We start from the raw sequence: 13,590 nt of genomic DNA on the forward strand, positions 1-13,590 counted from the left end.
TTCCCTGCTTGTTGACGTCAGTATTGTCTGGCATTGCAGAGCTACTGCGTGGTGCTATGGTTACAGGGGAAGGGGGAACCTCTTGGTTATCTACACAGGGGTCTCAGGAAGCCTGATCCTAGAAAAGCAAGGTGGGAGAATTATTATTTTTTTATTCCCCAAACCGGGCTCCTCCAAACATGACAGTCATGTTTCTATACAAGAGATGCTGCCAGTGTCTTTTAAAAACCTCAGCTTTAGTTAGAAACTCCCTTAGCTGGCCATAAAGTACTCTCAAAACTGGAAAATTCTGCCTCTCTTATGCTATAACTAAAAAATATAAAATTGAATGGTTGAGAATGTCCCGTTAGCTGTACTACATTATAAAAGCAAATTGAGAAACAATGTTCTAAAATCTTTAATTCTACTCCAAAATGTGCAATGCAGATAGTACAAGACACTGACTAACAAGTTCCAATTAAAAAGAAACCACTGCTGTCTTTGGCTGTCATCTCAGTCCGCCTCATATTTCTTTTGTATTATTCCACCTTAGCCCAACGTGCATTTTGGGCTCACAGGGACGTTGTTTCATTCCTCCTTACGAAAATCTCTTCCTTTTCTGCCACATCAAGATAATGGTAAAGATATAGTACAATCAGTGGACTAGTATTAATAACTAAAATCTGTATTACAATTTCCATTGAAATGAATTCCAAGGAGTGCCCAACCTGACCCAGCTTTGCCAACTGCCAAAGATGGCATCGAGGCAGACGGAGCGAGAGAACTCACACAGAGTATCAACAGAGAAAATCCAGAGGTGTTCCAGCAGGGCTTGCTGGCATAAGGAGATGTAAGTACCAAAGACAACCTCATCAGAGAGTTTTGTTCTTCTACCATCGTTTTTTGAGTGCACAAACAAAACCAGGTAATATCAAAATAGACTCTATTGACAGTATAGACAAAAAAAAAAAAAAGCTTATTTTTTTACATTATAATAGAAAATAAATTGAAATTTAACAATGACAATGTAAGTGTGAATTACAACAGTATTTCATTCGCTGAGTAAAATCTGTTAACCAGCACATACGGCCCATAAGATCAGCTACTGGTCTACATTCCTTGCAATACCTATGTGCTATGAAGTGACAACATTAACTTTTATTTGTCTATAAGCTTAGAAGCCTTGTGATATGTATTTCTACATAATACACTACATCAGAACGCATAAAGGGAAGAATTCAAAGTCAGAAATGATGGAGGATGAATATATACATGGACTAGCTGTGGTACCACAGGATGCAGTATGGAAGCTAGTCATTGTCACAACTAGACAACAGGAGGATTAGGTCAGAAAATTTCTTATTCTGCTAAATCCTCAAAGCCTTTCATCTCTTTTGATGGTCAGGTAAGGACCACAGTCTGGTTGTTTGCTCTGGGAACAAGAGGTGCCCTTATGACAAATCTTTATTATAAAATAAGTCTCCTCATAAAATGCATCAGTAACTTCTCACAGGTAGTATAAAAGCAGTGATCAGATGCCCATCTTGAATATTTAAATACACATTATGCAGAGGTGCAATGCTACATCTGATAGTATCTCCTTCGCCGTTATGCCTTCACTCTTAACTGATCATTAACGATGCTGCTTGTGCTGGTTTGTGTAGCCATCATCTCCAGTAATCACATTAAAAGGTAAACACATTACAGGATTTAATCATATGACATGCTCTTTTAATACACTGTTTTTTGATCAAAGGTCAGGCATATTTTCTTTTATTTATCCTACAATTGCAGTATTAAACCAAAATAATCTTAAAAAGATCACGAGCACAGGTGCGATGCTGATTTCTTCGATCACCTCAGTGCAAATGAAGATTACATTTAAGACACAAGCACACCCTTCAACATTCACATGCAAAATAAAAGAGGTCAAAGTAAAGAAAAAATCACCCTGGTTATTTTGCCTTCAGAATTTTTAAATATTTTCCCAACATCTCAGCAAAATTATGCATTTTAAAAAGACTGCAGGCACTGAAATGATTGTCAGTCATGCAAATAATCACTTACTTACACTGTATGAGTTTGGTTTGGATAAAGCAAATTACCATTTGAAAATAACTTGAAAAACACTCTGGGCTAAGAGCTTGCTTTATAAATTTTAGCTCGGCCACAATTTTTCTTAACCTTTTTCTCCTCAATCTCCACTCAGTCACTATAGTAATGCAGGCTAAATTAAAAAACAGCATTCAGTTGCCACAGGTGCATTCAGCATTATTTAAAGCATGATCTTGTAAAGAAATAGTAAATATTGGCTGCAGCTGAAGGTCAAAAACAGAACAACTTATACAGAAGCTCTCCTCTCCCACGCTTCCCTTCTTTCTGTGCTAATAATACTGCTTCTTGCCTTAAAAAGAATAGAACTTATATCTAGAGCTAGTTTTTGACTAAAATGTATGTTAGAAATAACAGATTAGAGCCGATATTAATCTGTGTTTCTAATTGCTGAGAAAGTTGTACAGTCACAGTTATGTTTATGAGCGTCTTAGTTTTGTCCATCTGCTGCTGAAAATTGCTTTTCAATATGATGTGAAGTGCAACAACCACAATAAAAACATGAACAGTGTCGTGCTTTGTGAGATGAGAATGAATATGAGAGCTGGACATTAAGAAGAGCACATGATGAGAACTTTCCACTTCACCACTCAGGTAGCAGATTACCAGTTTTACCAGAGAAATCTTCTGCTTTCTTAGCAGAAACCCTAGAGACATGGTCTCTAAGAAGCCGAGGGCGATCCTCAGAGATGTACGGGTACAGATCTCCACTGCCATGCAGACAGCCAAGGCCCTAAGCAACGCTGGAGGATTTTCACCCACTTGACAAAAACAGAGCTTTAAAGACTTAACTTTAGGCATTGATTTTTAAAGGATTTGCATCAGTGCTTTAGAGTATGTTTACCAAGTGACTGAAATGCAAACTTTGCACCATAAACATCAACAGAGTGCACAGCCTGAGACTTAAAATCTCTGTACCCCAAACGTACATTTAGTCCTTGAAGTAACTTGAAGTACAAGCTGTTTGGGACAAGTATCTCAAGTGTGACCAGAACTTACTACCAGACCAAAAGCTGGACTCCTGCAGAGTCATGACACTGCTTTCCACCCCTATTTCAGCAAAAAATGTACCCAGAATCATGAGTTTTTGAAGAGTATAATCAAATTGCAGAATCATACTATCTCTATTTAGTACCGGTCCCACTGAAGCAAAGTTCCTGTTCGGTGGGAGGAGAGCTCCTTGTAATAGGAAAAACAATTGTGCCAGGTTTAATCAAAAGTGAAAAGGATCTGGTGAATGTTCCCTTTGAGCCACATAACCCACTGCTAATTTCAAGATGGGCTCTGAAACAAGGGTAATAAAAAACGTCCTTCATAGTAACTGAGGAAGACTGAAGAGCAACTGCAACTGCAGCTAATGCCAAAATCTGCAAGTCTGCTCTGTGCTACTGGAATGCTTTCCACCTACCTGGAAGGCAATAAAATAAGAGGTAGGGGAGGGAGGAGGGAATAAAATCCCACTACAACATACCAAGGGAAATATAGCCTCTTGACTACAGCCTTATCGCTTTTACTGTTCTCTAGAATTTCTTTCTCCTCCTTGACCTCTCCTGCACAAACAAATACATGGAGCTGAGGCGCAGACAACTTCTTAAGAACTGAAACAAGTGGGAAATTATTCACGCTGAGGGATGGAAGTTTGGACGACACGCTTGGCAAACCTACCGGTCCCAGGGCGGGTGGATCAGATTCTGCCTGAACAGCCCCTGATTACTGAAACACACTGATCGATTGAGGGGTCGTGCTCATTAACCAAGTCTTTACTTAACAATGCCTTAACTGATTAGCTAAAACTTCACAATAAATAGGTAGTTTTGACAGACTGGAGGCAATTTATGACGTGGAAAATGTACTGACCTGCTCACATCAGGAAACCTGACTGGAAAGTAAAGAACTTGGCACTTTGGTCTGATTATTTTTTCCAAATCCTTTGGTCTGTGGTCAGGAATCAACTTCATAAATTTTCCAATGGATGTAAGAAACGATTCCATATTAAAAGCAGAGTTGAACACCACAACATCAGCAACCAAACTGTAAAAAGCGGTTAAGATTAATGAACACGCTGCTGCAGCAAAAAGAATGGAGTTATTTCAAATGCAATGCAAACAGGATACACATTCTCATAGACAAAGGGTACGAGTGGAACGTCAAGTAGTATCAGCCTTTTCAGGCAAATTACAAGTAGCATATATACCTTAACTAGAATTGTTCTGATTTCTGTCCATTTATACTTTGAAAGATTTTTGAACCTTTTTTTTTTTTTTTAAAAAGAATAAAAATATATTATTACCAATCTAAAGGAGCAAATCCAATTATATCCACAGATCACATTTTATTCATAACACGGTAAGACTAATACTACTGCCATTATGTCTCAAAACCCACTAAAAACAGATGGATAAAACACACTGTCATACGACTTCGGCAGAATTAAACTTGCAAAAAGAAGAAAATTCCTTCAGGAAAATCCTTTTACTGAGGACATCTTACCTTTGATTAACCAAGTGGGTCAGGTAGCAAGATCCTAGAGAATTAGAACTTTTTTTTTAACCTATGCATGCATAACCCTGATGAGAAGTGCATGCACTAAACAAGAAATACATACTACATGGCAAACAATATTTAAAAAAAAGGTTTGATGTTAATACTGATACATTAATACAAATTGCATTAATACTGATTAATACAATAATATTGATGTATTAAATATATATTTTTTGTTTATTTATGTATATATTATTCCTTAGTGCTGTGTTTTAAAATCAACCAGATCCAGAATTTTAAGATACAGTTAAAATAATAATTTAGGAGTTATTTCTTAAAATAACTCCTAAATTATTATTAATAATAATATTAATAATGGAGAAAAGCTCCCCGTCTGGGGAAAGCTCCGACACAACCTCACCTATGCTGGCAAGCACGCAGTGCTGCCGGAGGGAAGCGTGCTTTATGGCCTGTGGGTTTCTCCCTATGTTACACAGTGCAACACAGGCCCATGGGTTGTAAGATACATTGAGGACACGTGGGCTTAAGTCACTGGGCTGGTGAAAAGTATATTTGAGGTGAGAGCCTGTCATTCATCCTCATGGTCAAGAAAGAAAACTGACACTGCTCCCCAGAGCAGCAGGAGCCAGCAGGAAAAGCAAAAAACCACGGGAGAGAGAAATCATCCTTTTCAAGCAGGCCACGGGAGTCAAAATGTTTTCCGGAATCCCACACACTTCCCTGCCCCTGATTTTTTACCCTTTGCTTCCCGAGACTTTGCAGCAATGATGCAGCCACGTTCCTGAGCTGACTTACAGATGGCACGAGGCACCAGGAGCCCCAGCTGCTCTGCTGCTGGCACTTAACAAAGGCTCCACACATCTCCACCTCTGCTCGTCTTGTACATTGAGCCTCATCTGTCCAACTTTTTCCTGGAGGCTCTGCAGAGCGCTGCCAAATTAGAAAGCCCCTGTCATCCCCGCAGCCTGAGCAGCTACAAGGAAAGGAGTTTCACCTTTGAAAAGTGTGATTTTATTGCCAGGGTTCTATCAGCCCTTTGGAATCATTAAGGATAAAAAAAATCTTTCTTAATGATTGAAGAAGATTCCAAGAGTTCAAATTTCAATTTTCTCCAAGACATCTATGCAAACAGCACGGAAAGATACAATTGGAAATATTCAGCTAGAAAAACGTATCTTGGAAAGACGTACTTTCACGTTTGTAGTATTTCTAACAGATTTGGAAGATGGCAAGATGGCATTTCTTTGCAGATGACCACTAGGTAGTTACAAACTATATAGAGGAGATGGCTGCTATTTGCTGTTAAAAATGGGGTTTCTGCAGCAACAAAAATGAAAGATGAACATTATATAATTACACTGGGAAGCTATTGGAGGCTGAAGGAAACAGGATGGAGCCTCTACACAATTCGTTTTAGGGGGGTGAGGCAAAAGAAGATACTTGTATTATTTTAAAAATGCATGTTATGAGGATAATGTATGTCAGCTTACAACAGAGGTGTGAAAAATAACTGCTCAAAGTAGTCGCCTCAGCGCCAGAAAAAGATCTTTAACGTTGTAAAATCTGAAAATGGCTGCTACTATTTTCAAACGGTCTTTTGCTCTCCTCTCCTGCTCTACTGCTCAGCAAGTGAAACATGTTAAAACTGCAGGGGCAGCAGCAACTATGGGACGGTCAGAGCATACCCAGATCATTCTCTGGGAATTCAGAGTATCAGCCAGCTTATACCATAACGATGCAAAAGCTTAACTTATATCTTAAAATGCTCAATCCCTAGTTCTAATAATTCTCCTAATAGCAGACAGGTAAGAAAGCTCATTCAAATCAATTTGTTTCAGCTCAGTTTTGCTGCTTCACTTAGGTTTGTACAGAGTCTAACCACAAAGCTTTTCAGTGTTGCTGTTATTAACTTCTTTCATTAACTCAGATTCAAGAAATACATTTGTTTTTAGCAACAATAAAGGACCGCAGCCTTTAAAACGTCTGGGTATTTTAGTACTGCTCAATTTCTGAATACCAGATGAAAGAAATATAAGGATTTATCTCGTGTGTTTACTGCCCTCTCTTCACAAGAAGAGTGCTGCATTACATTTTAATTTCTGTTTATTTCCCTAAAACCCTCTATATAATTTCTGTTGGATGCAGTAAAAGCTATGGCCGAGCTGAAGATGCTTAGCTGAAGCTTTGCTAAGTGTACGTGAAACAAAGCACCTCACTCGCTACGGCCAAGACACAGGGCCACGACGAGCAGGCAAGCCACAGCAAAGCACTGCTGGACTTTTATAAACTGAGATGAGGGCATTGAGGACATGGTTTGGGCCGGAGCCCTTTTACCAGCTGCTCTTGGGGTCTCTGTTTGCTACAGGCTCACCATGTGAACGGAGGAGGACTCCTCGGGCTGGCGATGCCCAACATCTGTACGTAGAAGGACACATTAAATAACACGGAGAGGTGCGAGAAACACATACCATGAAAGAATCTGGTTGTATCCATACTGAAAATCCCTTTCCTTCCAGTTCTGGACAGGATACGCCAATTGGTTCTCATGGAAGTAGAGGACCTTTTTCAATTTGCCCAGGTCAGGGCGCAGGGCAGCGAGTTCAGCCAGGTTAAGCACCGAGCTTGCAAAGAGGATCCTGCAAACAAGGAGAGCAGTGTTCACCGCCTGCGAGCCTGCTCGCAAGGGTCACCCCTTCCCCTTTGCCTCCCCTTCTCCCCCCCAAGAAAAACATAACCCCTATAGGGACACATCAATAGCTAAGCCTTAATACCATGTAGCAGCATTCGAAGTTTTGATCTCTCAAAAAGCAGCTGCTAAGAACCCAACTAGAAAAGCACTGAATCTCATTGGTCTTCCCGGCTCAGTTACAGAGAGATGCAAAATAAAAAAGCTGGATGGATTTTATTGAAAAAGGCAAGAAAAGCTGTATCTGAAGGACAAATGGAACAAAGATAAGGCTGACTAGGGAATACTTTGCTTGCCAGTTTCATTACACTTTACTTCTTTATGCAACCAACTACTGAAATTCAATATACGAGCAGGAATGGCACATGTTCCTGTTATGACATAAACCTTTTTGATTTATGCAGTACACTTATCTAGTGTTGTCTCTTTTTTTTTCCACCCTTTTCCTGTGTTTTATTTTCTCATTTTTATGAGGTATCCCATATAATGAAGTGTTTGTATCCTTGCACCCACTGCCATAGCACAATTCCACAATCCACAGCATCGCTCACATCCTTCAGGTATATCAGGCAGGCACAAACAAAGCTAACAAGCTGCTGTCTTAGCCTTTTATAACTAAACAGGCTATCAGAAAATGAATGCATTTAAATGCCTACTGTAAATCTGTGACCCTGCTGAAACCAGTGGTGAATTTCCCCAAATTTCTCCACGACTACACAAGTGTTTCATCCCCTGCCTAGCACATCTTTCAAATAAACTGGTTTCTGGAGCTACAGAGAGCTGCAGACATTCACGGTAAAAAATTCTCATCAAAGGCATTAAAAAAAATTGAGATCAGGCATTTTATTGTACATAAAACATTAAGCTTTCATATAGGACTTTTAAATGTAGCGCATTTCTGACTTTTTTTTTTTTTGCTACGCACCATTTTAGTAGTTCAGATTCAGAACTCGATGTACAAAATGTTTAATTATTTGAAAATCTTTTCAATTTCTTCCTATTTTTGCACAGATCTAATGTTCAAGTTTACTACCAAGCTGCCATCACTAATATTATCAACTTCCAACTTCGGCTGACAGAACTTTTGCTTTTCCCCAAAGAACCATGTACATATACACCATTATTTCACCTAGGCTAATAAGCGCTGTTTTTAGGTAATCTGCATCCAGAGAACAAACACTTCCTAGAGAACAGATCCTGTATCCATCTTAATCAACGTGAGTCGATGCTAATCTGGAAGGCTTACCGAAGTAAGAGATGAATGTTATTGCCTTGTTCATCAAATATTTGGTTTTTCTAAAGGGACTGTCAAACAGAATGGCAATTAAGATACGAGCACTGGTTCATCATGAGCCGTACAAAGACCAAAAAAATAGTTTTAGGTAAGTCATCACTTATTTGTCACGAGGAGTAAGAAATGGCCTGCGGAGCTCACAGTGACCTGGTGGCAGATTCGGAGCAGAGGCTTTGAAATCAAAGCTTCCTACGGGCGGTACAAAGCACCTGCCCAAAGACCTTTGTGAGTGAGTTTAGGGTGACAATGACAACCAAGAGGAGAAAGCACATTCACATATTCCACAAATAAGATTAATGGCTACTTGGGAAGATGGTGGCTATTTCTGGGGTGCGTCATACCTTATCCGTTCCTTTCCATTCCACTGACTTCTCCAAAAACCTTCTTTATGTGAGCTGATGCAGGACAGAACCTATGCACTTGGCTGCGTATGAATGAGGAAAGGAAAAAAAGAGATGGCACATTGGGACTGAAGGCAGAGGAAGCAGAGCAGGACACGAAGGCAAGGGTGGGAAGAGCATGGAGGGGGTGTCAAGGTCAAGAAGACAATTGGAGAGACATGGGCAGTGGGGAGCATGATGAGAAATGAGAGCAGAGATCCCAGCTTGGGCACCTGAACCCACTCAGATGGACAAAGGAGTAACTAGCAGAGGGAGATGAAAAAGGTGGTTATTTCCACAGGAAAGGAAAATAACCCTTGTGGTTCTGGTTTAGACAAACTGAAGGAATCCAGCAGCAGCAGCAGCGAGCTCCAGGCTGGCTTTAGTAAGGCAAGAAAGGACAGAAACTTGGAAAGCTTGCAAGAGGTAGACCTCAATTTTCTACAGCATAACTGGGAAGCGCTAAGAATTAACAAGCAGATCCCTTATCACTGCCCAGCTCATAAATAAACCAGTGTCAAGAGAAAATTGTTGCAATTACTAGCAAACTCAGATTTAGAACCTGCAATGACACTGCTTACATTTCTTACGGCAAAAACGCGTCGAATTGGTAACGGCACCAGCAAACACCCCCCTCATCCACCTGCAGTTCTCGGCTCTTCCAGGACTGAAGGCAACTAACACGAGCTGCTCTCCTGTTTGTTTCTCTGCCGGCGTGAAAGCTGCTAACCACCAGCAATAACCAATTTCTTCGGCTTTGCAGGGCTAAATAACACCTGACAGCCCGAGTCACCGCGAACATGCCCAGGGAGCAGCCGTGGACGTGGCTAATGGACTCACGCAGGGCACTGGAGGATATGCTGCGCTGCATTTCCACTTAACACCTATTACAAGGGGAAGAAGGGAAAGTTTATTATAATGTAACGTGCGACATAAATATATGTCAGTTGTCATTCCGTGTGACATCAACTTCCATTTTACCTCGGGTTATTATTTAAGCAATAAATCCTAACAAGGTGAGCTTTCTGCATCCGGGAGGTAGAGACACAAGGTGATAGCAAGAGCGCTCCGAACATGATAATTCCTGACAGCTGCTGCTTGAGCACAAGTTAAATTGAACAGTTTATCTCAGCATAAAGATGTTATAAGGTTTTATGTTTAATTTAAAAAAATTAACATAAAACCCAGAGAAAGCAGAGTTAGGCAATCTTTCACAAACATGACATACTACAATCACTGTATAAGCTGGATTAGTACTTATTACCATGCTACTAGAGAATTAAGCTGTTTTTAGACCACCAAAGAGCTTTAAATTGCAACTTTTGTCTCTGTAAGAGAAACCTATATTTAAAACGTCTGCTAAATTCAAATTAACTGCTACATCATTAACTCGCCACCTCACAAAAAAAAAAAAAAAAAAAAAAAAAAAAAAAAACACTTTTAAACTGCCATTATAGTTACCCTTATCTAGGCCTATCGACGCCACGCCGTATAATGGACGCGGGACCCCTCGCTAAATACACCGGGCGGCTCGTCACAAAGCTGAAGGTCACGCTGGTAATGCCCCAGCTGTCCCCTCCGAGACGTCCCCAGGCTCCTTCCACCCCCAGGACCGTGGCACGCACAGCAGCACCGGCGCCTGGAGCCCGGCCAGCTTTCGGGGCCACCATCCGCACAAGCCCTGGTCTTACGCTAAGCCTGTGCTTAATTTGAAGCACTTAATAGCCCGCCCGACTTCTGAGGGCCTGCTTAGGTGAATTAAGTTAAGCGTGTGCTTAATTTATACAAATATTCAGGGGAGGGAGGCTGAGCACGCTTGGAGAAACAGAGCTGGGACGTGTATGGAGAGCAACCTGACCTTTGCTATTGTCTTCCACGTTATTTTACTCCAAAGGACTGAAAAGCAGTAAAAATAAAAAAATAAAGGAAAGGCTTTTATATTACCAGCAGACAAAATGCCTGATACAGGTTCCTATTTATATCAAGCAAATTATAGAAGTGAAGGTGCTAAAGTATATTTATTTTGTTTAATAAATCTTCTTCATGTCACGTAACCATGATTTACTCTTTTATGAAACTGCCCTAAATCTTTCAATTAAATTCCCATGCAACCTAACTAAAAACACATTTTGCCTTCCCCCCGGGAGACCACACAGCGCATATTTACCTATCTGCGGATCTAGAGACCGAACTGTCTGATTCCCCGCGTTTACAGCACAAAGAGGGTTTCAAGCAGCAGCTGATGCGTACTGGGACCGCTCCTGGCATCGCCGCGCAGGTGCCCCACAGCCAGCCCTGCCCGGCAGGGGAGGATTGCTGGAGGGCAAGACCCCGCGGCGGCAGCGCCGACTCTCCTGCACTGCAGTTGAAATCAAAGTCCAAGAATCTGTGCTGCAAAACCACCACATTCGTGCTGAACCCAGTTTATGATTGAAGATGTGGCCGTCCAGCAAACATGCACGAGCGCTCTTCGTTTGACACACGCGGTGCTGTGATAAAGCAGCGCTCGATTTGGGTGTCACTGCCAACAGAAGCCTGTTAGGGGAAACAGGTACCCAAAAAAAGGGCTGCTCTTCAGGCAGCTCTCACCTAACTGACATTCCCCCGTCTTTCAGGAGGGCGGTGTGATGCTGGAAGCAGCCCTGTGCAGAAATGTACCACTTAAGCCTTGACCACATGGAGTGGCCAAATCCCCCCCTGCTCCTCACGGGGCATTAACTGCTTGGCACTCACCATGCTCCAGGTGACACTGTACCTACATATTATTTCCCGACGTTTCAATCAGAAGGCCTAACGCCGTGTAGCACACAGCCTTGAACCCTCAAGGCCATTCCCCAAAAGTGGCTTTATTCTGGATGGGACACGGGACTACGCCGTGCCCCGCTGTGCTGCCCCCTCAAACCTCTGCAAAGAGCCACGGAGCAAGCAGAGGACAAGAAGTGTGGCCAGGAGCAGCCACCTCGAGAAACACGAGTTTCACGTGGACAAACCCCAGGGCTTTGGTTCCTCCATCCCATCGCCAGCATGCAGCCCCTTGGTTTCAGCCCAGCAACTCAGGGCAAGTCTGCAGATTTGGCTCAAAGTTATTTTTCAAGTGTAAGCTGTACATCAAATAGCATTACTAACGTGTGCAATATTAAACAGAGCGGTTATTTCCATTTATCATCACACACGTTTTTATACGATCAACTTGCAGAAGTTGCATTTTTATCACTGTATCAAGAATACACAAATTGCAATCAGACAGAAAATGCTTTTCCATTTTCCATTAAACAATAGATGACTCCGAGTTTCTGAATAATAAATACTAATAAATGGTAATATATGACTGTATACAATATAATAAAAATAAATTAACCCTAATGTTTTTGACATGGAATGTACAAATGTCAAAAACGCTTATAGATATGATAACATATATCTCATAAATTAACTTTTAATAGATAGAGCATAATTTGAGATGTTTACAGAAATAATTAAGTCTTCCTATTTTAACGGTCTTTATTTTTCAGAACAAATCACAAGCGTTGTCATGCCTTTCATCTTAATTAGGCCATGTGTTTGTCTTATTTATTTGTTGTGTACTTTCATAAACGTTTACAAATATTAATCGTAAAGAAAAATATTTTTTCCTCTTGCAGTAATTACTATACATACATATAGTACACAGCGATGGATTTTCATGGCTGCCACCAGTTCAATAGTTTGGGATTTGAGGGTTGTCTTGGATATTAAAATGCAGTAAAAATGAATACTTTGTTTTGAACTCTCACTACCAATCCCTTTTTTGATATTTTTATTTAAATAGACACTCCCTCATTTTACAGCACACTACTTAGGACTGCGGTTGAAATTCTTTTCCCTGCCGTGACAGACTTTAGCTACATTTTCTGAAAGAATTTACTACCTAGAAATCAAATTTTCCCGTTTGTTGTATATACCAAATCCCAGACAACGCTCTAAGCCATCTGCATGAACATCTGCCATGCGATGTACCTGGAGCAGAGGGGGCTGCGTGTCCAGCCCCATTACTGCAGGTCCTCTCCTTCCCCACCTCTCCCCCACGCTTCCAGCCCTCTGTTGTGCCCCCAGGTAGATGTCCCGGAGCCCCCGCTCTCAACCCGCTGGCCTCACTGACGTTATTCACCAAGACTAGGTATATAAAATAGCAATTCCCTCACCTTTACAATAATCAAGGGGCTACACAGACGCATCACGTATTTCATCTGTAAATTATTTAGGTTCTCTGTCAATTCCTTCTTATCCCCATGAATGTTTATCTCAACTAAACAGTGTTTTCATACAATAAAACCTCAAAAATCCATTTTCGGGGGCCAAATTCCTAGCTTGACACAACTATTTGAGAACTAGACTTAAACACCAGTATTTTCTATTACCTTTAACTCAGAAGATACTGGAAAAGATGTGAAAGCAGTTAAAACTACTTTTCTATTTAACACTGAGAAGTGAGCCTGAACGAGGCTCTTTGAAAGAGACTTAGATATTTTTAGGGAGGTATCCTGTTTTGTTTGGATTGCTTCGGTCTTTAGGCAACAGCACTGAGGCTTCTTCAGTTTTATTAAGTGTGTGGTACTATTTTCTTTCCCTGATTTATAATTAAATTTGGCTTCAAT

The 13,590-nt window shown here is 40.9% G+C and overlaps 1 protein-coding gene across 20 annotated transcripts in view; it reads right to left on the reverse strand.

Moving 5' to 3' along the window:
* The window catches only part of GTDC1 (glycosyltransferase like domain containing 1), a 193,644-nt gene that overhangs the window by 97,186 nt on the left and 82,868 nt on the right, over window positions 1-13,590 (reverse strand). For 18 of the 20 annotated variants that reach the window (XR_004752193.1, XM_035331015.1, XM_035331007.1 and 15 more), the window contains 2 exons: window positions 7,065-7,232; window positions 3,949-4,122 (listed from right to left, as the gene is read on the reverse strand). The exons of 1 other annotated variant lie outside the window; for it this stretch is intronic. Coding sequence is in view for 18 of the 19 variants with exons in the window: in XM_035331015.1 (XP_035186906.1) it covers window positions 3,949-4,122; window positions 7,065-7,232 (342 nt within the window). In the remaining variant the exon portion in view is untranslated. The remainder of the gene's footprint in view (window positions 1-3,948; window positions 4,123-7,064; window positions 7,233-13,590) is intronic. One more of the 20 variants, XM_035331018.1, reaches the window with a different exon arrangement.

This window comes from Oxyura jamaicensis, chromosome 7 (genome assembly GCF_011077185.1).
Source record: "Oxyura jamaicensis isolate SHBP4307 breed ruddy duck chromosome 7, BPBGC_Ojam_1.0, whole genome shotgun sequence".
NCBI classification, from domain to species: Eukaryota; Metazoa; Chordata; class Aves; order Anseriformes; family Anatidae; genus Oxyura; species Oxyura jamaicensis.